This window comes from Lissotriton vulgaris, chromosome 5, assembly GCF_964263255.1.
Source record: "Lissotriton vulgaris chromosome 5, aLisVul1.2, whole genome shotgun sequence".
Classification (NCBI taxonomy): domain Eukaryota; kingdom Metazoa; phylum Chordata; class Amphibia; order Caudata; family Salamandridae; genus Lissotriton; species Lissotriton vulgaris.
The window spans coordinates 64,340,985-64,363,652 of NC_141693.1; the positions used below are offsets into that span (position 1 = coordinate 64,340,985).

The window sequence follows — 22,668 nt, forward strand, 5'->3', positions numbered from 1 at the left end:
TCTGAGGCAGCACAGAGCCTGGCCCCCACTCTCTCCTCCCGATAAACAAAGCCCACCCCACAAGAAAAGAGAAGAGACAGGGACAAGGATGGGGTGGGGGGCCCACCCCACAAGAGAAGAAAAGAGACAGGGACAAGGGGGGCCCACCCCACAAGAGAAGAGAAGAGACAGTGTCAAGGATGGGGTGGGGGGCCCACCCCACAAGAGAAGAGAAGAGACAGGGACAGGCCCCCATCCGAGAAGAGACAGGGACAAGGATGGGGTGGGGGGCCCACCCCACAAGAGAAGAGAAGAGACGGGGACAAGGGGTCCCCACAAGAGAAGAGAAGAGACAGTGTCAAGGATGGGGTGGGGGGCCCACCCCACAAGAGAAGAGAAGAGACAGGGACAGGCCCCCATCCCAGAAGAGACAGGGACAAGGATGGGGTGGGGGGCCCACCCCACAAGAGAAGAGAAGAGAAGAGACAGGGACAGGCCCCCATCCGAGAAAAGACAGACAATGATGGGGTGGGGGGCCCACCCCACAAGAGAAGAGACAGGGACAAGGATGGGGTGGGGGCCCCACCCCACAAGAGAAGAGAAGAGAAGAGACAGGGACAGGCCCCCATCCGAGAAGAGACAGGGACAAGGATGGGGTGGGGGGCCCACCCACAAGAGAACAGAAGAGACAGGGACAAGGATGGGGTGGGGGGCCCACCCCACAATAGAAGAGAAGAGAGGGTGGGGGGCCCACCCCACAAGAGAAGAGAAGAGACAGGGACAAGGATGGGGTGGGGGCCTCAGAGAGCAAGAGCAAGAGACAGCACAGAGCAGTGCTCGGGACCCTGACAAGGGTGGGAGTGGGGGCCCCCAGACAGAGTATTCTCCAGGGCAAAGCTCACATGAGAAGGGACGAGGCAGCAAAATGGTGCCCTCAGGTAAGCACGCTTGTTAGAACACACCATGGGCATCCGCAGGAGGGGAGGAGGGGGGCCGAGAAGGGTGCAAGGCAGAGGGGGAGAAGGGTGCAAGGCGGAGGGGTGAAGGGTTCAAGGCAGAGGGGGAGAAGGATGCATGGTAGAGAAGGGTGCTAGGCAGAGGGGAGAAGGGTGCAAGGCAGAGGGGAGAAGGGTGCAAGGCAGAGGGGAGAAGGGTGCAAGGCAGAGGGGAGAAGGGGGAGAAGGGTGCAAGGCAGAGGGGAGAAGGGTGCAAGGCAGAGAGGAGAAGGGTGCAAGGCAGAGAGGAGAAGGGTGCAAGGCAGAGAGGAGAAGGGTGCAAGGCAGAGAGGAGAAGGGTGCAAGGCAGAGGGGACAAGGGTGCAAGGCAGAGAGGAGAAGGGAGCAAGGCAGAGAGGAGAAGGGTGCAAGGCAAAGAGGAGAAGGGTGCAAGGCAGAGAAGAGAAGGGTGCAAGGCAAAGAGGAGAAGGGTGCAAGGCAAAGAAGAGAAGGGTGCAAGGAAGAGAGGAGAAGGGTGCAATGTAGAGAAGGGTGCAAGGCGGAAGGGGAGAAGGGTGCTAGGTAGAAAGGAGAAGGGTGCAAGGTGGAGGGGAGAAGGGTGCAAGGCGGAGGGGAGAAGGGTGCAAGGCAGATAGGAGAAGGGTGCAAGGCAAAGAGGAGAAGGGTGCAAGGAAGAGAGGAGAAGGGTGCAAGGTAGAGAAGGGTGCAATGTAGAGAGGAGAAGGGTGCAAGGCGGAGGGGAGAAGGGTGCAAGGCAGATAGGAGAAGGGTGCAAGGCGGAGAGGAGAAGGGTGCAAGGCGGAGGGGAGAAGGGTGCAAGGTGAAGGGGAGAAGGGTGCAAGGCAGAGGGGAGTAGGGTGCAAGGCAGAGGGGAGAAGGGTGCAAGGCAGAGGGGAGAAGGGTGCAAGGGAGAGAGGAGAAGGGTGCAAGGTAGAGAAGGGTGCAAGGCAGAGGAGGATAAGGGTTCATGGCAGATGGGATATGGGTGAAAGGCAGAGGGGAGAAGGGTGAAAGGCAGCGGGGAGAAGGGTGCAAGGCAGAGGGGAGAAGTGTGCAAGGCAGAGAAGAGAAGGGTGCAAGGCAAAGAGGAGAAGGGTGCAAGGCAAAGAGGAGAAGGGTGCAAGGAAGAGAGGAGACGGGTGGAAGGTAGAGAAGGGTGCAAGGCGGAGGGGGAGAAGGGTGCAAGGTAGAGGGGAGAAGGGTGCAAGGTAGAGTGGAGAAGGGTGCAGGGTGGAGGGGAGAAGGGTGCAAGGCAGAGGGGAGAAGGGTGCAAGGCAGAGGGGAGAAGGGTGCAAGGTGGAGGGGAGAAGGGTGCAAGGCAGAGGGGAGAAGGGTGCAAGGCAGAGGGGAGAAGGGTGCGAGGCAGAGGGGAGAAGGGTGCAAGGCAGAGGGGAGAAGGGTGCAAGGCAGAGAGGAGAAGGGTGCAAGGCAGAGAGGAGAAGGGTGCAAGGTAGAGAAGGGTGCAAGGCGGAGGGGGAGAAGGGTGCATGGCAGATGGGAGAAGGGTGAAAGGCAGAGGGGAGAAGGGTGCAAGGAAGAGAGGAGAAGGGTGCAAGGTAGAGAAGGGTGCAAGGCGGAGGGGGAGAAGGGAGCAAGGCAGAGGTGAGAAGGGTGCAAGGCAGAGGTGAGAAGGGTGCAAGGCAGAGAGGAGAAGTGTGCAAGGCAAAGGGGAGAAGGGTACAAGGCAAAGGGGAGATGGGTGCAAGGCAGAGGGGAAAAGGGTGCAAGGCAGAGGGGAGAAGGATGCAGGGTAGAGAAGGGTGCAAGGCGGCGGGGGAGAAGGGTGCAAGGTGGAGGGGGAGAAGGATGCAAGGTAGAGAGGAGAAGGATGCAAGGTAAGTGTTACTTATAACGGCTGTATTGGTCACAGTGGCATAACAATCGCCCCGCATCCCCTGCAGTATGGCGGGTCGCTGGCCTGAGAGCTCTAGACTGGCACGGAGAATGGGAGGGGGGCCCCCTCCATGTAGTTTGCAGGGGGGCCCCCTCATGTTTTGTTACGCCACTGCAGCTCACCTGAGTAGCAGGCGGGCATGAGATCGTTTGAACATTAGAAAAGATTAGGTCTAGAGTGTGACCAGCCCGATGAGTAGGTCCATTATTCTTTAGTGTCAGACCTAAGGCTGATAGGTCTGTTATTAATGATTGAGCGTCATTGCAGTCCAGTTTCTCACAGTGGACATTAAAATCTCCAACTAGTGTGAACTCACAGTCATCATTAATATGTGGAGCAAGTAGTTCAATTAGGTTGTTAGTGTTGAACTGTTATTGTTTGTTTTGTCTTTAATACATGAAACCTACGTGTCACTTTTTAGTATTTCGCTCGTGAATATACACTCCGCACAGTAATGGCGGCTTCTTTACACTTCATCAACGGGCTGTGACTAAAACACAGTCCGTTTTCTATGTCTAGTGGTCGTTGTTTCTCTTAACAACGATATTTTTTTCCAACCCACGCTCTTCATAGTGTTGAGCATTGCTCATTTAGTCTACTCGTTCTTATTTATTTTTTACGTTGTTCGGATCATTTTTGTTTCTTTTCCTGCACACCAGCAGGCTTCTTCTCTCGCGATATTCAACATATATAAACCGCTTCCGCAGTCTGTCTTCTATGTTCTCCCGCGTCCAGACGCGGGATTCAACACTGACTCCAACTTTGTTCACCGGACGGCGTCGGATTTTTACATCCTTGCGTACAACCAGTCACAGGTAAACTCGTATTAAGACTAGCTCGGAACCTAAACATATCAGTAACTCGGGGTTCACTGTTTAATCTTTTCCTATTCGTTTTCTTCGCATTCAGCTCTGTTTATTTATACTGCATTTCCAAGTCACGAGGACCAAACTTGTTCAACGCGGCACCACTGCATAGTGTTCTTTGCAGGTACTAACCGTTTACACAATAGATGTTTCCCATATTCATTCTTACTTCACACATTCTTAGAACGTATTATTATTTTGTCCTATCAGGTTTCACAGAAGGAGGCGTACCATTATATGCCTTGAGATTTACAGAGACCCACACAGATCAAGAACAACGTTTTGACCAATCTCGTCTGAGGTTCTAGGATATTATATATTTGGTAGGTGATCTACAGTACTCAGTCACTCTCATTCAATTTTACAACTTGTACACATCAGCTGACTCGCGTTTTTTACCGTTATACAGATCCTAGGCTTCAAGATTCTATGCGTTGATAACACGAGCTGCAGCTTACCTGTTACGTTTTTGAACACCAAATTGTACATTTGCAGGTATGTTTAAGCCGGAATGCATTTTCGCGTGTTCCGTTAGATGTCACATTTGAACTTATGCTCACACTGATATTATTTCTCACATAGAAGTCAAGCAACGCAGTTGGCAGTCAGTCTTCTCGATCACGGTTTCGGTTCAGTAATATTCGCGGTAAGAGGTTTTCATATATTTTGTTGAGCTCCTCATTCCAGTTCGTTTTAGACCTACATTTGATGGAGCAAGGATTCGCACGTTAAGCGACTTGCTCTCATTCAAGAACCTCGTTTAATGTATAATCATATTAATCCAACTGTTCGTCATTTATTTTTACTTTTTCCCCAACACGTGGGTGTCCCCAAGAGGCTTGCCTGTGTGTCTTTTCATACTAACAAAGCTTGCACTAGAAGAAATGGCTGCTTCGCTGAAATTCAGTCTGCGCATGCGTCGGTCATACCCATGTGATGTGACGCACTCGCATTCTGGAGGGAATCTGTGCTCATGCGCACTGTGGCAAACATGGCCGCTTGTCTCTTACCACGCTCTACGCTTGCTACTGCTGCTTTAGCCTATCTGTCTTTTCGCACTAAAATGTAATACTATAGAAGTTTTAAAGTTAAGGGGTGTGTTTAATTTTAGCCTGGTATACAGTGTGCTCATTTTATATGTGATTCTAATTTGTTCTCGCTTACTTTTCATGTATCGCGTCTCTGGGGCTGGGAAAATCGGGAGTGGAGCCATACTTGAGGCTCTGCTGGGCACTGTCATGTGACCGGGGAGAAGCTCCACTGCGCAGAAGCTGAAACAAGCCAGCTGGCTCCTGAAGCACAATGCGCCTGAGAAACTTCTCTGAGAGACCAAATCTTACCTTGAAAGATGCAATACTGTTGCTACCTGCTATGAACTATATTGTACTGCTGTATTCCTATGCATGGGAACGTGAACCCAAGGGGCGGGTAGGCAGAAATTATTATGTATGATGGGAACGCAAAATTCTAGGAGGTGACAATGATCTCATCACCTCTCCTGACCAATCATAGTCTGAAAAACTGTCACTTGCAACATTGGTGGGTGGTCTAAGGGTCCCCAAACAGTATAACTGCCCTAGTTTAGCTTAGGAAAATTGTCCGACTTGTCCGAGTAGCAGACCTGTCACTGACCCTACGAACTCTATAGGTGCCTAATCTTGAGTGCTGCGGAGCACTCTGTCCATACTTTCCACAAACTCCTAGGGGTGGAAATAGTCATAAGTGCTGGCGGAGCACTTTGCTGGGAAATTCGAAAACCCAATCGGGGTTACTGGCGGATTACTTGCAGAAAGGGGTAACGCAGGCGTCGCTTCTGAAGCTGTGGGTGTTGGTCGTACCTTGGTGAGCCCAGTCCTGATCCCAAATCCTGAGGGGTATCCTGTCCTGTCTGCCCGTGAGCTGTACCTGCTCGCATTCTGGCATTCCTTTTCTGAGGGTCCTTGTCCCCGTCCTCCCAACTGACCCGTGGCCAGGGTTGGTCTTCACTCTGAATTAGGTATTTATTAGTCTGTGGGTTTGCGTCTCTCTCGTCTCTCGTCTCTCTCTCTCTCTCTCTCTCTCTCTCTCTCTCTCTCCATTTTCTTAATAAAGCACTCTTGCCTGTGATATTGCTCTATCACCTTGAGAAGCGAGTTATATGAAATTGTTTATTAGAATTGTTCCACTTCTCTCCCCACCTTTAGAGAATTGCCAAACTTTCATATTTCATTAGTATGTTCCCGTTTTTCCCCTTTCCCTTAGTGCGATTGCCGTGAACTTAGCAAGATAGCATAATAGCCTAGATAAATGTTATAGATCCTGTTCATATCCCATGTCCTAGTTTAACCTTTCAGTGACTAGTTGGTTCCTAATTTTTACCCTTAGTGTTTCCGTATACTCAAATGGTTCTTGCTTTAATTCACAGTTACCTTTTGGTGGTGATTATGATGCTTGATGTGTTACTTTGCATTTTGCTAATACTGACATATTCACTTTGAAATTTCCTACATAAACACTTAAAACTTTTCAGGTGTCTGTGGTCATTTTGTGGAACATAGTGTGGACAAGTATAAATTGGGTTATAAAGTGTATTTTTCTTCTAGGACCCCTGTCACCTTTTCCCTGCTAGCTCCTGATCCATCTGGAGTAATGTGCCTGTGGTAAGTCAGGTACATGATCAGCAGTGGTGAGAAGTCACCCCCCGAATTACTTATAGTGGCGTGTACAAACTCACCCGGTTCACGCCAAACGCGAGTCATTGGTTTGAATGCGCACGCCAGGGCCCAGTGCGTGTGAGAATCGGGAAACCCAGTGACCCGGGTGAACTGCGCGCTCTATCAGTAATTTTCTGGTAGCAGAGGTAATGGTTAGGACTAGTTAAATTAGGTAGACAGGATAGTTGATAAACAAAATGTGAAAATTAAAATGTGCTGCTAAAATTTCTATGCTGCTGATTTCTCTATTTGCATTTCAAATATTTTGCAATGTTTTAAGGATTCATATGACTGTGTATATGATTTTGCATTGCTGCTATAGATAATTATATGTAATACTAAACAAGAACTGTTTGTACGTGTTCAAGTGTAGACCGAATCCCCGGGGAAGTATATAGCTAACGGTGAGTAGAATCCGATTAGCTGGAAAAGTCACGTGTTTCGAGTCATTAGTGTAGGGTGAAGGAATACCTGGAAGCACTAATTAGGATCTTTTTTTGCACCTGTATAACTGATAGCCACGAGTCCTTTGTATAAAACTTCCCTTGTGATATCACCTAGAAAGGGTCACATGTGGGAGGAGTAATAGGGTCTCCGAGGCTTGACTGGTAAGTAAGATAGTTCGCTGGTGAAATCCTGGCTCAGTACATATCCCCGACTAAGGTGGATGAGTCAGAAGAATAACGGGTTCTATATTACTAGTGTGAAGGGACAGGCAAAGAAGTCTATCCAGAGTGAATGAAAAGTAGACAGAAGTGGTTTACTTGTAGTGAGAGAAAGTTTTTCTATCTATTTAGAACACTCAAACATAGTGGCAGACGTTGTGTGTTAGTTACTAAGTTTTGCGCTCGCACTTTAGGAAGAGTTAAAAGTTTCCGTTACCTTGTGAAGGAGGGAGTCGGGTGGAAAGCTGCTCTGACGTCACTCCGTGCCGCGCTGGTATTGGTCAGAACAGCGGGTGTGTAGTAAAGCCGAATTTGTAAGGGAGGGGTGAGTGCCGGAGCGTGGGACTTGGTCTCGCGAAAGATCATCACATTCACCCAACAGCTATGTTCTTGAAATAGTAGGAACTACTCAGCAGAGAATCAATGCATCAAGTTCAATTTAATCACGATAGACGTACTGAATGTGTGAACAGTCTAGGAATTCCTTGCCACAGTGTCATTTTATGTGTATCGCAATTGTGATAGTCCATTATTGGTTAAAAGTCATTGATTAATCATGCTATGTATCATTAGACATGTAAGTGCTGAATGACGTTATTTAAACAAGTCTTATTTTTATTTGTTTTTTCAGTTTCTCCTGACGAAGGGACACCCTCCCGAAATGCATTGGGATTTGGTCATGCTTTAAGTTAAAAGCATTACTATTGTTTAGTTTATGATTGGACAGTGAATTTATTGTGCACAAACAAACCCAACAAAGAGTGATTGTTTTTGAAAAATGGATATGCTCAGATAACTTTCTGTTCAAAGGAAGGACTTACACAAGATTAAAAATTTATGAAATATGTCAAGTTTTCAAGATTTTGTTTACATAAGCAGATGGAGATCTGCCAAAGGTAGTGCAAGTAGGGTCTAATGACGTGTGTCACTAGTGAATCTCTCATCTTATGTTTGTGGAGGGTGGCTCCTCCTTCCCTCCTTGCACACCAGTTCGAACATTGCGCATCATAATTTGGAAATCTTTAAACGAAAAGAGTTTATAGGAGTGCACCTCTCAACCCCTATTGAGATTATCACCTGTGTTGTGTATGCATATGTTGTGTAGTGGAATAATGTGGGTTGGATTGTAATTTTTAGTTGCGGAATTGTGTCAAGTGGATTTGTGTAGTGGAATTATGTGGCATGGTGTGCAGTGGAATTATGCAGATAGTAATTATGTGGTATTGAGTGTACTGGAACTATGTGGAGTGAGATTGTGTGTTATGAGTGTAATTATGTGGAATGGTATTTTGTGTTGAATGATGGGATATTTACTTTTATTTTAATATCTTTTCTTTCAAACACAAATACAGTGATGAACAGTAAAAACTGTACCTCGACAGAAAATGTTCCCTTCAGTGTTGTTAAACATGGGGCAGTAGTGTGAAAACACGATCGGTAGCAAGTCTTAGGCTGACTAGAAAATGCCCTGTTTAATCCCTTATTCAAGATCAGTGTTTAAGGCAGCATGGAAAACAATCAAAACATTGTATTGCTGCTGTTAACAATAAAGCCTGAGCAAAAAAGTCTGTTTTGTAGTCGTCAATAAAAGTCACTCATAACCAATATCCTGACTGATTAAAGATAATGCTTGATGTCTTTGAAACTCCACCAATACACATAATCTGACATTAAAATGAGCGAGAAGGTTGCACTACCACAACATGTAGATGTCCCTGCAATGGTCACTCAATTAAACAGCAATATTCCCACTGTCAGCAAACATGATTTTAGTGATATCATCAAGAATGTTAATAGTGATGTAATATCACCATTAAGATCATCTGTGACCATGCACGAGGCCTTGAGTAGTGCTCTGGGCCCAGGGTCACCGCTCAGTAGATCTCTCTTTCAAGTGACCGACTCCACGCGTTTTCTTGTGCAAGAGATCCGGGTAACAAGTCTCCTGATGGGTGCTGTACATGATTCGGAAGGTGTCTCACTGATGTGTGGTAGGGATACACTCAAAACGACGACCAGCCCCATGAATCGGCCAAGACAACGGCTAGTAGCAGCCGATCAAACCATGCAGAGACGATTACCAGCTTTTCCTGTGTGAATCTATGTGGTTTACATGGCTAGCCTAACTAGTACCACATGTATGTGTGAGGCGATCTTAATTAAATGATGGGAGGGGCACACCCACGTTGGGTGGAGTCCTGTATCTATTTAGACCCTACCGTTATCAGCAGGGTTTACTAGTCGTCAGAACTGATATCCGTCCTTTTCCTACCTGTTTCCTCTACTGCTCTCCTATCTCTCATCCTCCCTCCCTCCAGAAACCAACGGAACGCCAAGTGTATGCATCTTGAGCGAAATCACCTATACTTCGATGGAGCAGGAAGGCTGGAGTACACCTTCGTTTGACTAAGACACTTCCTGAAGAATGAAGAATTGTGGACATTGGCATGATCAGAGTTGCACACCCACACATATCACAGCTGGAGACTGCCACATCACTGTTTCCCTTGACATGATGCTGAATTAGCATGGAGGACCATGAGCCGTGTCACTATTCACCATGCCTTGGAGTCAGTAGTAGTCATATGCGTCCCCATATGTAATGTCATTAAGGTCAAAGGATGTGTGATGTCACTTCCGGTACACCTGCCATTTTGGTGTATTGATGTCTATGATTCTGCCCATAGCCGAATCTGTGCACAGCAACAGGTCAGTATGAGCTTGCATAACTTGCAAAAGGTGCCAATGCCTGGTAGTCAAATCTTTGCAATCAAAGCTATTGATCAACAGAATGGACTGCAGGGGTTCGAACCTTTACCCCTTGTGAACAAGTCTTTCATTATGATCCCTAAACCAACATTCCCAGGCACTCAGGGGTCACTTGTGTGTGGTAAAATGAATCAGTCTATCTTGGCAACTAATAAAGCTGTGGGAAATGCTGCAAAGTGACTTCTGTACTTAAGGGAGTACCACGTCACCTGTCCATTCAGAACAACCATCGCTCCCGACTTTGATGCTAAAGTGTCCCAGAAACGGAGACAATAAACAAGCAGCTGTGCATCACCTAGAGTGACTCTTTGTCTTGAACTCGGTCTGGTACATGGATGTAATAACGGTTTAATTTCTTGCGCCGTGACACAAGCAAAAAGAAAATCACATATATAAATATTGCCTGATGTCCACAGCACTACCGCTGCATATGCCAATCGGTCACAATTAGAGAATCCTAATCAAGTTAATGGACATCTCGTATCATGGTCGGTGCGTCTGCGGGGTATGAGGAACGTGTATATTGTATTCAACTTGAAAATGCCTCCCTGACCAAGCCCACAAAGGGGCAGCAATAATGGAGCCAGCAAAGGGAGGGGCTGCTTAGCAGATCCGCTCTGGCCACAGGAGAGGGCAAGGTACGCTAATGGCAGAAGGGATGAACAACATAAGAGGAGCTACGGGCAGTCTCATGGTGGAGCAAAAAGAGGGGCGGTAATTAGACGAAGGGACACGTAGCACAAGAGGAGGGAGGAAAGGTGCAGAGCGGCATGCACAAAAAGTGGGCGGGCGCACAGTAGTGGTTGTGAAAAGTGACTTTACGATAAACAGTTGCGCTTGTGAAAAGTGCTCGTAAATAAATTCCAAAATAGCCCCGAACTCGGCCAAAGTAGTACAACGCCATTGTATACTTGGTCAAGGTGCTGAGGGGCAGCACCGCTACTCTTCGGATGCTCACACACAACACAAACAAGGGTGCAAATGTTTCACCTGGGAGTGCAGGTGGTGTACTCGGTTGTCCAGCAACACGCCGTCAGAGGCTGGAGGTGATCCGGTATGCTGCCTCATGTTTCCAAGCCGCTCTCCGCTTGCTCACGCTGCCTTGTGGCAAATCTATATACACACTTCTCTCTGCTTATAGAGAGAACAACTAACAGAACAAGCCCGGGAGTGGTGCGTGCATGCGTGCTCGCGAGGTCTTCACTTTTCAAGCACTGCACTTGTGCTTGTGGCACGCCGCTGCTCGATCCCGCAAGGTGGATGACGCCACAAGCACGAGTGCAGCACTTGAAAAGTGAAGACCGAATGCTAAAGGCCCTCCTAGAGCAGCGCATGTGCGCTGCCTAGGCGAGAACTAAAAAATAACTGCTAACAGAACAGAATCGGTTAACACGTTGGGAGAGGAGCTGGACCGAATTCAGACGGCAGATACTCACAGTGATCAAAACGGACCGCAGTCGAATAAATAGTGACATGATAAGCAAACCCTTATTACAATTAGATCCAACCTTACTACTGGAAGTTTCCCCACTACTGGAAAATAAGAGTCTTAAAGCAGCAAAGTTAGAGCAGAAGCAAGAACTAGGAGGAAAGAAAAGGCGGTGAAGCTGCTTCTCAAAAATAAACCAAGCTTCAACAGCTGTCCTTCAGGTAGAAAAGGATGAGAAATCTTGGGGCAAATGTTCTGCAACTGGGGTGTATCTCAGAGGTGCTAGAAGGTGATCTGTACTAGTCAGTGCACTCTATTAGAAGTCACAGAGTGACAAAGCTACTTCAAATACTTCAAAGGTATACAGTAGTAATCAGTACACCGCAATGGATGCTGCAGGGAAGGAAAGCTACTAGAGGTATACAGTACTAGTCAGTACACTGCGTTACATGGTACAGCGTGAGAGAGTTATTAGAAAGTATACAGTACTAGTCAGTACACTGCGTTACATGGTACAGCGTGAGAGAGTTATTAGAAGGTATACAGTGCTAGTCACTACACTGCGTTACATGGTACAGCGTGAGAGAGTTATTAGTAAGTATACAGTACTAGTCAGTACACTGCATTAGATGGTACAGAGCTACTCCAAGCTATAATGTAATAGCCAGTACAGTGCATTTGATTGTACAGAAAACAGAATTGATCCAAGACATGCTGTACTAGTTAGTAATCTATATTAGATTATACAGAGCAAGAGAGCTACTCGAAGAAATACAGTACTAGTCAGTACACTGCATTTGATGGTACAGAATGACAGATCTACTCCAAGGTATACAGTTCCAGTCATATACCACACTGCATTGTAGATGGATGCACTACATCAGAGTAGATATATGCGCTAGGTCAGCGTGGGTGCATGTGCTAGGTCAGTGTAGGTTCATACACCACGTCACTATAGGTGCATACGTTAGATTAGAAGTCTGCGCTAGGTCAGTGTAGGTGCATGTGTTAGGTCAGTGTAGGTGCATGCGCTAGGTCAGTGTAGGTGCATGCCATAGGTCAGTGTAGGTGCATGCCCTAGGTCAGTATGTGCTGGGTCATTGCAGAAGCATGTGGTAGGTCACTGTTGGACCTAGAACTCTGGAACACAGAATGAGTTATGCAGTACATGCCAAATTCTGAGGTGCAATTCCATGCCATCCCATATTATACTATGATCCCGCCCCATATCACATCACACCATCCCATTATAACGTTCCATACCATACCACCATAACATACCATTTCATAAAACTCCAATCCACACCATCCAATCGCATCTAATCCCTTCCTACCCCATACCATACCACCATAACATTCCATGCCATACCGTTCCATAGCACACCACACCAATCCACACCACACCATCCCATCATACCATATTACACCATGATACCAACCCATAGCACACCACACCATCCCATCCAATCATAATTTTCCAAACCATACAATACCATACCATACACAACCTCATCCCTTCCTAACCCATACCATACGAACATAACATTCCATACCATACCACACAAAACCATACCATACCACATCATTTTCATGAACCATAACATACAGAGCTAATCGTCAATGATATTTACCTTTATAACTCTTCACCACCATCTCTGGGCACTGAATCTTCACATTATCACACCTGTAATAAATAACACACACATCATCCTTGTATTAAAGAGCAATGACAGCTACAGGAACAGAGGATGAATATCACATAAGACCTGTAATTGAAATAAGATTCAGATTTAAGAGCAGCGCTTATACATTTCTAATGCTAGGCAACGGAGTGGTAAAGAGACCAGTACAGAAAGGCCTGTCCCAAACAAATTATTTATAAAAATGTTTACAGTTTATTTAAAATGCATAAATGCAACATCAAGCGAAGGGGATGGGATGAGACACAGGCCGTGGATGGGTGGGGTGCGTTGACGTTTCGACTCGGCTTGTGCATAGAGGGTGACTTATACCTCCACTGCGAGACTTCTTCAGGACGAAAGAGGGGGCAACCTAGGGGTGAAAGATCAACTGTGCGTTAACTGGCGCCTATTACCCAATCCGGGAGAGAACTGAGTGACGGTATAGTACTGACCTAATCCTGGTGCCACACAGGCATCTCAGGTAAACCCCTGGAGGTTGAGTAGTTAATGGCTCTGTCAGGGCTTTCTGTGGAAAAACCAATACTAAACTTACTATGCATACAATTCTGCATGTGGCGCAAGGTATGAGGTGACTCTGATTCTGCTCTCCCCCATTAGTAGTGAGCTGAAATCCACTCATGGGGGCCCACCTTGTGAAGTCCTCACCGGTATTTAAAACCCTCAATTAATTAGAACATGGTCATCAGACATTTGAATTAATCTGTCAAGACCTGCACCAGGATTAGGTCAGGACTATACCGTCACTCAGTTCTCTCCCGGATTGGGTAATAGGCGCCAATTAACCGACAGTTGATCTTTCACCCCTAGTTTGCCCCCAGCCCCCCTTTCGTTCTGAAGAAGACTCACAGCGGAGGTATAAGTCACCCTCTATGCACAAGCCGAGTCGAAACGTCGACGCACCCCACCCATCAATCGCCTGTATCTCATCCCACCCCCTTCGCTTGATGTTGCATTTGTGCATTTGCAAAAAACTTGTAAAAAATCTTATAAATAATCTGTTTGGGACAGGCCTTTCTGTACTGGTCTGTTTACCAGTCCATTGCCTAAGCATTAAAAATGTATAAACTCTGAATATTAGTGACTATTCACTTTTCCCGACCCATCACAAGCACACCCATTCTTCTCCCGTCCCTTGAGCAATCTTTGTACCTTCCTTTTGTCTAAATTACCTTTTGATCTGTTTCAAGTATATGAAATTAAATATACTAGACTTAAACAATTCTTTGGCGCTTTTGTGTTTCACATTGACTGTACGTTTTGAAAAATGCTATCTTAGATAGCAGGGTATGTTGTTGTGTTCATTGTTGGTATGTCTTACCAGAGTTTGACTTAATTAAGCAACACACACATGATAAATTATAAATTATTCTTCTCTAAAGCAGTTGCGGACCACTTGTTCATTACCTCATTGTACCCAGATCTTCTAGCAATTATTGGGTTACCCCATTATTTTGTAATGGGCATATAGCCAATCAGAACACAGCAATCGGGCGCTCCCCATGCCAGACATCTGAACACGTTACCCACTGGCCGCATTGTGTCCATGCAAGGTCGAGGCCCACCTGGATTATCCATTTAAAATAATGTATGACTCCAGAGGCAGCAATATATAATCCTCACCATACAAGGATCGCCAGAATAATTTTCCTGCCAATAATGAACTTTCTATAAGACTGCTACAGAGTGATTGAAATGTGACCCTGTGCCTGTCACTCTTATCCTGGCTGCTACGTTTAATCGAACTAACTGTTCCTGTTTTGCCAAACGCCTCTTGTCTCTTGTTTTTCAAAGATCTTTCACGTTCAAACAACACTGTGATATAGATGCTCTCCTTCAAAGGTGGGAAAATCTGCCCCTCGGTATCTGTGGGAGAGTGAACATCATTAAGATGCTGGTTCTTCCTAAGGTGATCGTCTTGTTTAACACTAAACCACTTCCTTTCCCCAAAACGCTTTTGCAGAAATTGCAAGGGAGGGTCGGAAGCTGTATCCAGGGGAGCCGGGATCTCATGAAACAAGCATTTTCAATGCAATAGGTCTCGCATTTGTGAGAGTTTAACCTATTGGCATTGTAAATGGCAATGCCTTTTATTTACGTTTTAAAAACCAACACATAAATAAAAGGCATTGCCATTTACAATGCCAATGGCTCAAACTCTAACAACTGCGAGACCTATTGCATTGCAAATGTTTGTTACATTTGGTAACACTATTTGGGCATAGGTTTCACCTCATTAATACCGGTTTAATACCCAAATATAGCAAAAAGCAAAAGAAAGGTGACCAGTCAAGCTTTGCGAAGGGCCTTTTCACTGTTCGGCAACACACAAGTATGACTGACTGTCTCTAAAAAAAGAAGGTGGGGGGTTGTTTGACTTAGTAGCAGAGAGATGAGAGCACCTTTGCTGCAAAAAGGTGAGGGCAACACACTGGAGCTAATTTTTTTCTAGAAGGGAGGAGATGTGGCCTAATGTTGAGAGCTGCCTACTTAGTTCAAGTCCTCAAAGCAGCGCAACTTTGTGTGATTCTGGGCAAATCATTTAATCGCTCAATGCCTAAAAAAAGAAAATAATAATAATAAGTGAATCTGACCTCGTGTTTGTGTTAATGAAATGGTGCTTATGTAAAGTGTTTCAATGCCCTTGGGCCGAGTCTGCCCTACATAAAACTAAAAAAAAGGGGATGGATAAAATGTTTCAAGATTGGAGTGATGGCCAGGCATGGTCGCTAAGTTGTGACAGAGGCAGAGGCGATAGACTGCTACTTAGGGACTCAGCTATCATTGGTGCAGTAGGTGCATTTGCACTGGGACCCAGGAGTGTGAGGGTCTCACACTAACCAAATTATGGTGAAAACTGTTTTTTAGTCCATTTCTGTCATTGTTTGACGAGTTTACCCCACGTTTCACTTTTATTGTGGATTATGGGTTACAAAAAAAGTATCCATGATATGATCTCAAAAGCCCCGCATCTGAGCTCAGCCCTGCTTCCTGATCCTTTCCATAAAATTTTGCAGGGGGAGCCCTGACTTTAAAACATTTTGCTTTTTTTGGGAGGTTGTGGGGGTGTGGGTGGGGGGGGGGAAGGGGGGAGGAGCAAAAAAATGTGTAAACCTGTCTTACGACAACCTCAGCTCGACTCATCCTGTAAACGCTGCTGCCTTTACGGTGATGTTTAATTGGAAAGGCTTTCAAATGGGCCCTTGAAGGCCACTATCTCGATTCAGAAAAGGGGGTGGTGATGAACAGAGTGTCTGAATTAAGCAGACCACTCTTACCCAGTCTAAAGATCAGGGCTTGATCCATCACCGTTATTTATCTCACTGCACCATCCCAGCTCAAAACCTGGCTATATGCAAATCAGTCTGTCCCTGGCCCAGTGCATCATGGGAACAGGGCAGACTAAACTACCAAGCCAGTTCTTTACCAGAAAGGAGACAAGCTACCGGGGACCGGTTTCTGGCATTTGAGCCGTCTTCGGCCCGGCTTGCTTGAATCCTGATGGTGCAGTGAGAAAGGGACTCATGTCTGAGTATACCCTGCCACACCTATAGTGGCCAAAAACGATTCAGAAAAGGGGGGTGGTGATGAACAGAGTGTCTGAATTAAGCAGACCACTCTTACCCAGTCCAAAGATCAGGGCTTGATCCATCACCGTTATTTATCTCACTGCACCATCCCAGCTCAGAACCTGGCTATATGCAAATCAGTCTGTCCCTGGCCCAGTGCATCATGGGAACAGGGCAGACTAAACTACCAAGCCAGTTCTTTACCAGAAAGGAGACAAGCTACCGGGGACCGGTTTCTGGCATTTCAGCCGTCTTCGGCCCGGCTTGCTTGAATCCTGATGGTGCAGTGAGAAAGGGACTCATGTCTGAGTATACCCTGCCACACCTATAGTGGCCAAAAACGATTCAGAAAAGGGGGTGGTGATGAACAGAGTGTCTGAATTAAGCAGACCACTCTTACCCAGTCCAAAGATCAGGGCTTGATCCATCACCGTTATTTATCTGGTCAAAAACGATTCAGAAAAGGGGGTGGTGATGCACTGGGCCAGGGTCAGACTAATTTGCATATAGCCAAGTTCTGAGCTGGGATGGTGCAGTGAGCTAAAAAACGGTGATGGATCAAGCCCTGATCTTTGGACTGGGTAAGAGTGGTCTGCTTAATTCAGACACCCTGTTCATCACCACCCCCTTTTCTGAATCATTTTTGTCCACCATAAGTGTGGAAGGGTATACTCAGATGTGAGTCCCTAGCTCATTGCACCATCAGGATTCAAGCAAGCCGGGCCGAAGACGGCTGAAATGCCAGAAACCGGTCCCCGGTAGCTTGTTTCCTTCCCAGTATAAGAATTGGCTTGGTAGTTTGGTCTGCCCTGTTCCCATGATGCACTGGGCCAGGGTCAGACTAATTTGCATATAGCCAAGTTCTGAGCCGGGATGGTGCAGTGAGCTAAAAAACGGTGATGGATCAAGCCCTGATCTTTGGACTGGGTAAGAGTGGTCTGCTTAATTCAGACACTCTGTTCATCACCACCCCCTTTTCTGAATCATTTTTGTCCACCATAAGCGTGGAAGGGTATACTCAGATGTGAGTCCCTAGCTCATTGCACCATCAGGATTCAAGCAAGCCTGGCCGAAGACGGCTGAAATGCCAGAAACCGGTCCCCGGTAGCTTGTTTCCTTCCCAGTATAAGAATTGACTTGGTAGTTTGGTCTGCCCTGTTCCCATGATGCACTGGGCCAGGGTCAGACTAATTTGCATATAGCCAAGTTCTGAGCTGGGATGGTGCAGTGAGCTAAAAAACGGTGATGGATCAAGCCCTGATCTTTGGACTGGGTAAGAGTGGTCTGCTTAATTCAGACACTCTGTTCATCACCACCCCCTTTTCTGAATCATTTTTGTCCACCATAAGCGTGGAAGGGTATACTCAGATGTGAGTCCCTAGCTCATTGCACCATCAGGATTCAAGCAAGCGGGGCCGAAGACGGCTGAAATGCCAGAAACCGGTCCCCGGAAGCTTGTTTCCTTCCCAGTATAAGAATTGGCTTGGTAGTTTGGTCTGCCCTGTTCCCATGATGCACTGGGCCAGGGTCAGACTAATTTGCATATAGCCAAGTTCTGAGCTGGGATGGTGCAGTGAGCTAAAAAACGGTGATTGACCAAGCCCTGATCTTTGGACTGGGTAAGAGTGGTCTGCTTAATTCAGACACTCTGTTTATCACCACCCCCTTTTATGAATCATTTTTGTCCACCATAAGCGTGGAAGGGTATACTCAGATGTGAGTCCCTAGCTCATTGCACCATCAGGATTCAAGCAAGCCGGGCCGAAGACGGCTGAAATGACAGAAACCGGTCCCTGGTAGCTTGTTTCCTTCCCAGTATAAGAATTGGCTTGGTAGTTTGGTCTGCCCTGTTTCCATGATGCACTGGGCCAGGGTCAGACTAATTTGCATATAGCCAAGTTCTGAGCTGGGATGGTGCAGTGAGCTAAAAAACGGTGATGGATAAAGCCCTGATCTTTGGACTGGGTAAGAGTGGTCTGCTTAATTCAGACACTCTGTTCATCACCACCCCCTTTTCTGAATCATTTTTGTCCACCATAAGCGTGGAAGGGTATACTCAGATGTGAGTCCCTAGCTCATTGCACCATCAGGATTCAAGCAAGCCGGGCCGAAGACGGCTGAAATGCCAGAAACTGGTCCCCGGTAGCTTGTTTCCTTCCCAGTATAAGAATTGGCTTGGTAGTTTGGTCTGCCCTGTTCCCATGATGCACTGGGCGAGGGTCAGACTAATTTGCATATAGCCAAGTTCTGAGCTGGGATGGTGCAGTGAGCTAAAAAACGGTGATGGATCAAGCCCTGATCTTTGGACTGGGTAAGAGTGGTCTGCTTAATTCAGACACTCTGTTCATCACCACCCCCTTTTCTGAATCATTTTTGTCCACCATAAGCGTGGAAGGGTATACTCAGATGCGAGTCCCTAGCTCATTGCACCATCAGGATTCAAGCAAGCCGGGCCGAAGACGGCTGAAATGCCAGAAACCGGTCCCCGGTAGCTTGTTTCCTTCCCAGTATAAGAATTGGCTTGGTAGTTTGGTCTGCCCTGTTCCCATGATGCACTGGGCCAGGGTCAGACTAATTTGCATATAGCCAAGTTCTGAGCTGGGATGGTGCAGTGAGCTAAAAAACGGTGATGGACCAAGCCCTGATCTTTGGACTGGGTAAGAGTGGTCTGCTTAATTCAGACACTCTGTTCATCACCACCCCCTTTTCTGGGCCACTATCCCGAGGCGGGCCCCGCCCCAGCTGAAAAGTGGCCTCCCTTGGGTCATCAACACAATGGCAGTTTGCCTTTCTTGGGGGGAGGTGGGAGCTGCCAGGCGCCTGACCCGCAACCTCTCAGATCCTGACAGGCCTTGATTGAGGTCCTTTCTTTTGCAGAGATGACAGAAAGAAAGGGGTGGGGCACTTTCTGCCAAGTGACGCAATGAATAGTGCCTGGCCTTGGCTCTTGCTCTGCGAGGAAAGCTTAGGCGACAGGCAAGTCCTGTCAGACCCGGATGTTAGGATGGTGTGTCTAAATATATATATATATATATATATATATATATATATATATATATATATATATATATATATATATACACACACACACACACACACACACACACACACACATTACACAAGGACACATTCATTTTTGTTAGGCACGAGGATATTATGCGATTTGCCTATAATCACGATGTTTAACCGACTCCGAAACTCGAACATGGTTCCCCAGCTCCAAAGTCGGCAGCTCTGGCTGTTGCACCACATCTGTCGGGGCCGAACATTAGATCTGCCTACCATGCTGAAGACCAATTGGGGTGCAATAGCAGAGCCGGATGTGGGTGTCAAAGCAGTGTAAAGATGACGGACTGTACTGCCAACATCTGAAGTGATCTGCAGGTCACTAGACAGAATCTGTACGAATCCAACCTACTCTACTCTAACCTACATCCTTCCGATGTCAATAAATAAATAGAACACCTTTCTTTACATTGAACAACAGAACAACCGTTATACACGGCACTCTGCAGCGACAAAACTGGGTTTTAGGCGCTACATGAAATCAAGATTTTATAGTATTGAAACGGCAGGCAGCATTTTAGTCCAGAACTGAGGTGCAGGTACGTAGGTGTGTTTGTAGGTTGGGGGGGGGGGCATTGGCAGAGCTTCAGTGATGCCCAACCAGCATTCTACATTTTTCGATTCCTGCACCGGTTATCCCATTAGAAGCACAGTCGAGGGCTTCCCGGAGGGGAGGAGGGGGGGGGAATGTCTTGTTGCAGCAGGTGCGACCAGCACGCGCCGCCCGGGGCCGGCAAAGTCAGCCTCTCACCACAGGATCCGCACCGCGGCTCAAGTCAGAGGTTACACAAAAGACTCCACTCAACAAGTGTGCATCCCAACTTTGCCAGCAGCACATGGCAATGGCCCTCGCACATAGGGAGAAAGACATTTGAGCTCAGCAATATCCCAAATAAAATACAAGAGAGCTGAGGTGAAAACAGAAAAAAGTCCATACCTCGGCAGTTCATGGGCCGGAGCCGGACGGCCACTTTGACTTTACTGTCAGACATGTCGGCTCTGCACGGCGGCTCCCTCCCGGGATTACGGACTCCCTGGAGTTCGGCTGCAATCACATGAAGCCCTGAGGGCGTTGCGGGCGGCCCCAGGCTCGGGAATCCTGTGCACAGCTCCCAGGCGCAGCCTGCTCCATGCCTGGCCGCCCTGTGCGCATCACAGACCCGCAGCCTCCTCCTGAGGGTCCCGGGCGCTGCGCTCCATCCTCAATCCGGCCGCCATCTTCCAGCTTGCACCTGTTATTTAGTGCTTTGAAACGGCGAAAGTGCATTACGAAGCACATTATGAGCCATTGAGGTGGACAAGGCAGCAAATTCATAGAGTCTAACTGGGGCTCGGGCTTGGCTCTAAGAATGTAGGCACGAGTCGAGCCAACAATATAGTACAAGCCGTGATCGTGCAAGCTCCCGAACTTCTGGTTTCGGGATGTGCACGCTCACGGCTGTCGTGGGGCGGGACTTCCGTCTACTGCGAGAGGAGCGGTGGCAGCAGAAGTCAGGAGTGGCGGCTGATGCGGTAAGTGGGGCGGGGGAGTGTGTGTGTCTGTGTGTGTGTGTGTGTGTGTCTGTGTGCGTGTGTCTGTGTGTGTGTGTGTCTGTTTGTGTGTGTGTGTGTGTCAAAGTCTGTGTGTGTGTGTGTGTGTGTGTGTGTGTCTGTGTGCGCGCACGCGTGTGTGCTTCCGTGAGTGTGAATGTGTTGCAAGAGATGTGCACGGCTCCGGGAGGCTGGGCGTGCGCGTCCACAATGTGTAATCGGCGCGCGTGCCCAGGTCTATATCCCTTCAGAGCCAACTCAGCTGCAATAGGTCTCGAGCAAGACCTAAAAAGCTCTGGATGAGACTGTTTTGCTTTCCAGTTCAAGAATTCCAGGCTCTTGGCTGGAGAGCGACATAATTCTTACATGAGTCAATTGGGGGAGCTGAATAGATTTACTGGCAAACATTTGTGATCCTTACCTGACGTGACGGGGGTGTTCTGCTTCATTGTTCACCTTCTTTGTTGGTCCCGCTGCCTGTGTTGCTGTGCCCGCCCACCTCCCGCCGCTGCATAACTATTACACCTGAGTGCGGCCGCCGTGTGGAGGGGGTGCCGTGGCACATTGAACTACATCTCCCAGCAGCCTATGCGGCCGGAAGCCGCCCATGGGGGAAGCGCTCCAGCAGGCGCATAAATAACAGCGTCATCCCTGGTGGAGCGGGGAGCTGAATAGATTTACTGGCAAACCTTCGTGATCCTTACCTGCCGTGACAGGGGTGTTCTGCTTCATTGTTCACCTTCTTTGTTGGTCCCGCTGCCTGTGTTGCTGTGCCCGCCCACCTCCCGCCGCCACACAACTATTACACCTGAGTGCGGCCGCCGTGTGGAGGGGGGCCATGGCGCATTGAACTACATCTCCCAGCAGCCTATGCAGCCGGAAGCCGCCCACAGGGGAAGCGTGCCAGGAGGCGCATAAATAACAGCGTCATCCCCGGTGGAGCGGGGAGCTGAATAGCTTTACTGGCAAACCTTTGTGATCCTTACCTGCCGTGACAGGGGTGTTCTGCTTCATTGTTCACCTCCTTTGTTGGTCCCGCTGCCTGTGTTGCTGTGCCCGCCCACCTTCCGCCGCTACACAACTATTACACCTGTGTGCGGCCGCCGTGTGGAGGGGGGGCCGTGGCGCATTGAACTACATCTCCCAGCAGCCTATGCGGCCGGAAGCCGCCCACGGGGGAAGCGCGCCAGGAGGTGCATAAATAACAGCGTCATCCCCAGTGGAGCGGGGAGCTGAATAGATTTACTGGCAAACCTTCGTGATCCTTACCTGCCATGACGGGGGTGTTCTGCTTCATTGTTCACCTTCTTTGTTGGTCCCGCTGCCTGTGTTGCTGTGTCCGCCCACCTACCGCCGCCGCACAACTATTACACCTGAGTGCGGCCGCCGTGTGGAGGGGGGGCCGTGGCGCATTGAACTACATCTCCCAGCAGCCTATGCGGCCGGAAGCCGCCCACGCGGGAAGCGCGCCAGGAGGCGCATAAATAACAGCGTCTTCCCCGGTGGAGCGGGGAGCTGAATAGATTTACTGGCAAACCTTCGTGATCCTTAC

At 47.9% G+C, this 22,668-nt stretch overlaps 1 protein-coding gene across 1 annotated transcript in view; it reads right to left on the reverse strand.

Moving 5' to 3' along the window:
* Nucleotides 1-22,668, reverse strand: part of LOC147710177 (E3 ubiquitin-protein ligase TRIM39-like) — a 123,863-nt gene that overhangs the window by 31,949 nt on the left and 69,246 nt on the right. Inside the window, exon 5 of the mRNA XM_086919944.1 lies at nt 12,883-12,935. Coding sequence (XP_086776070.1) covers nt 12,883-12,935 — 53 coding nt within the window. The remainder of the gene's footprint in view (nt 1-12,882; nt 12,936-22,668) is intronic.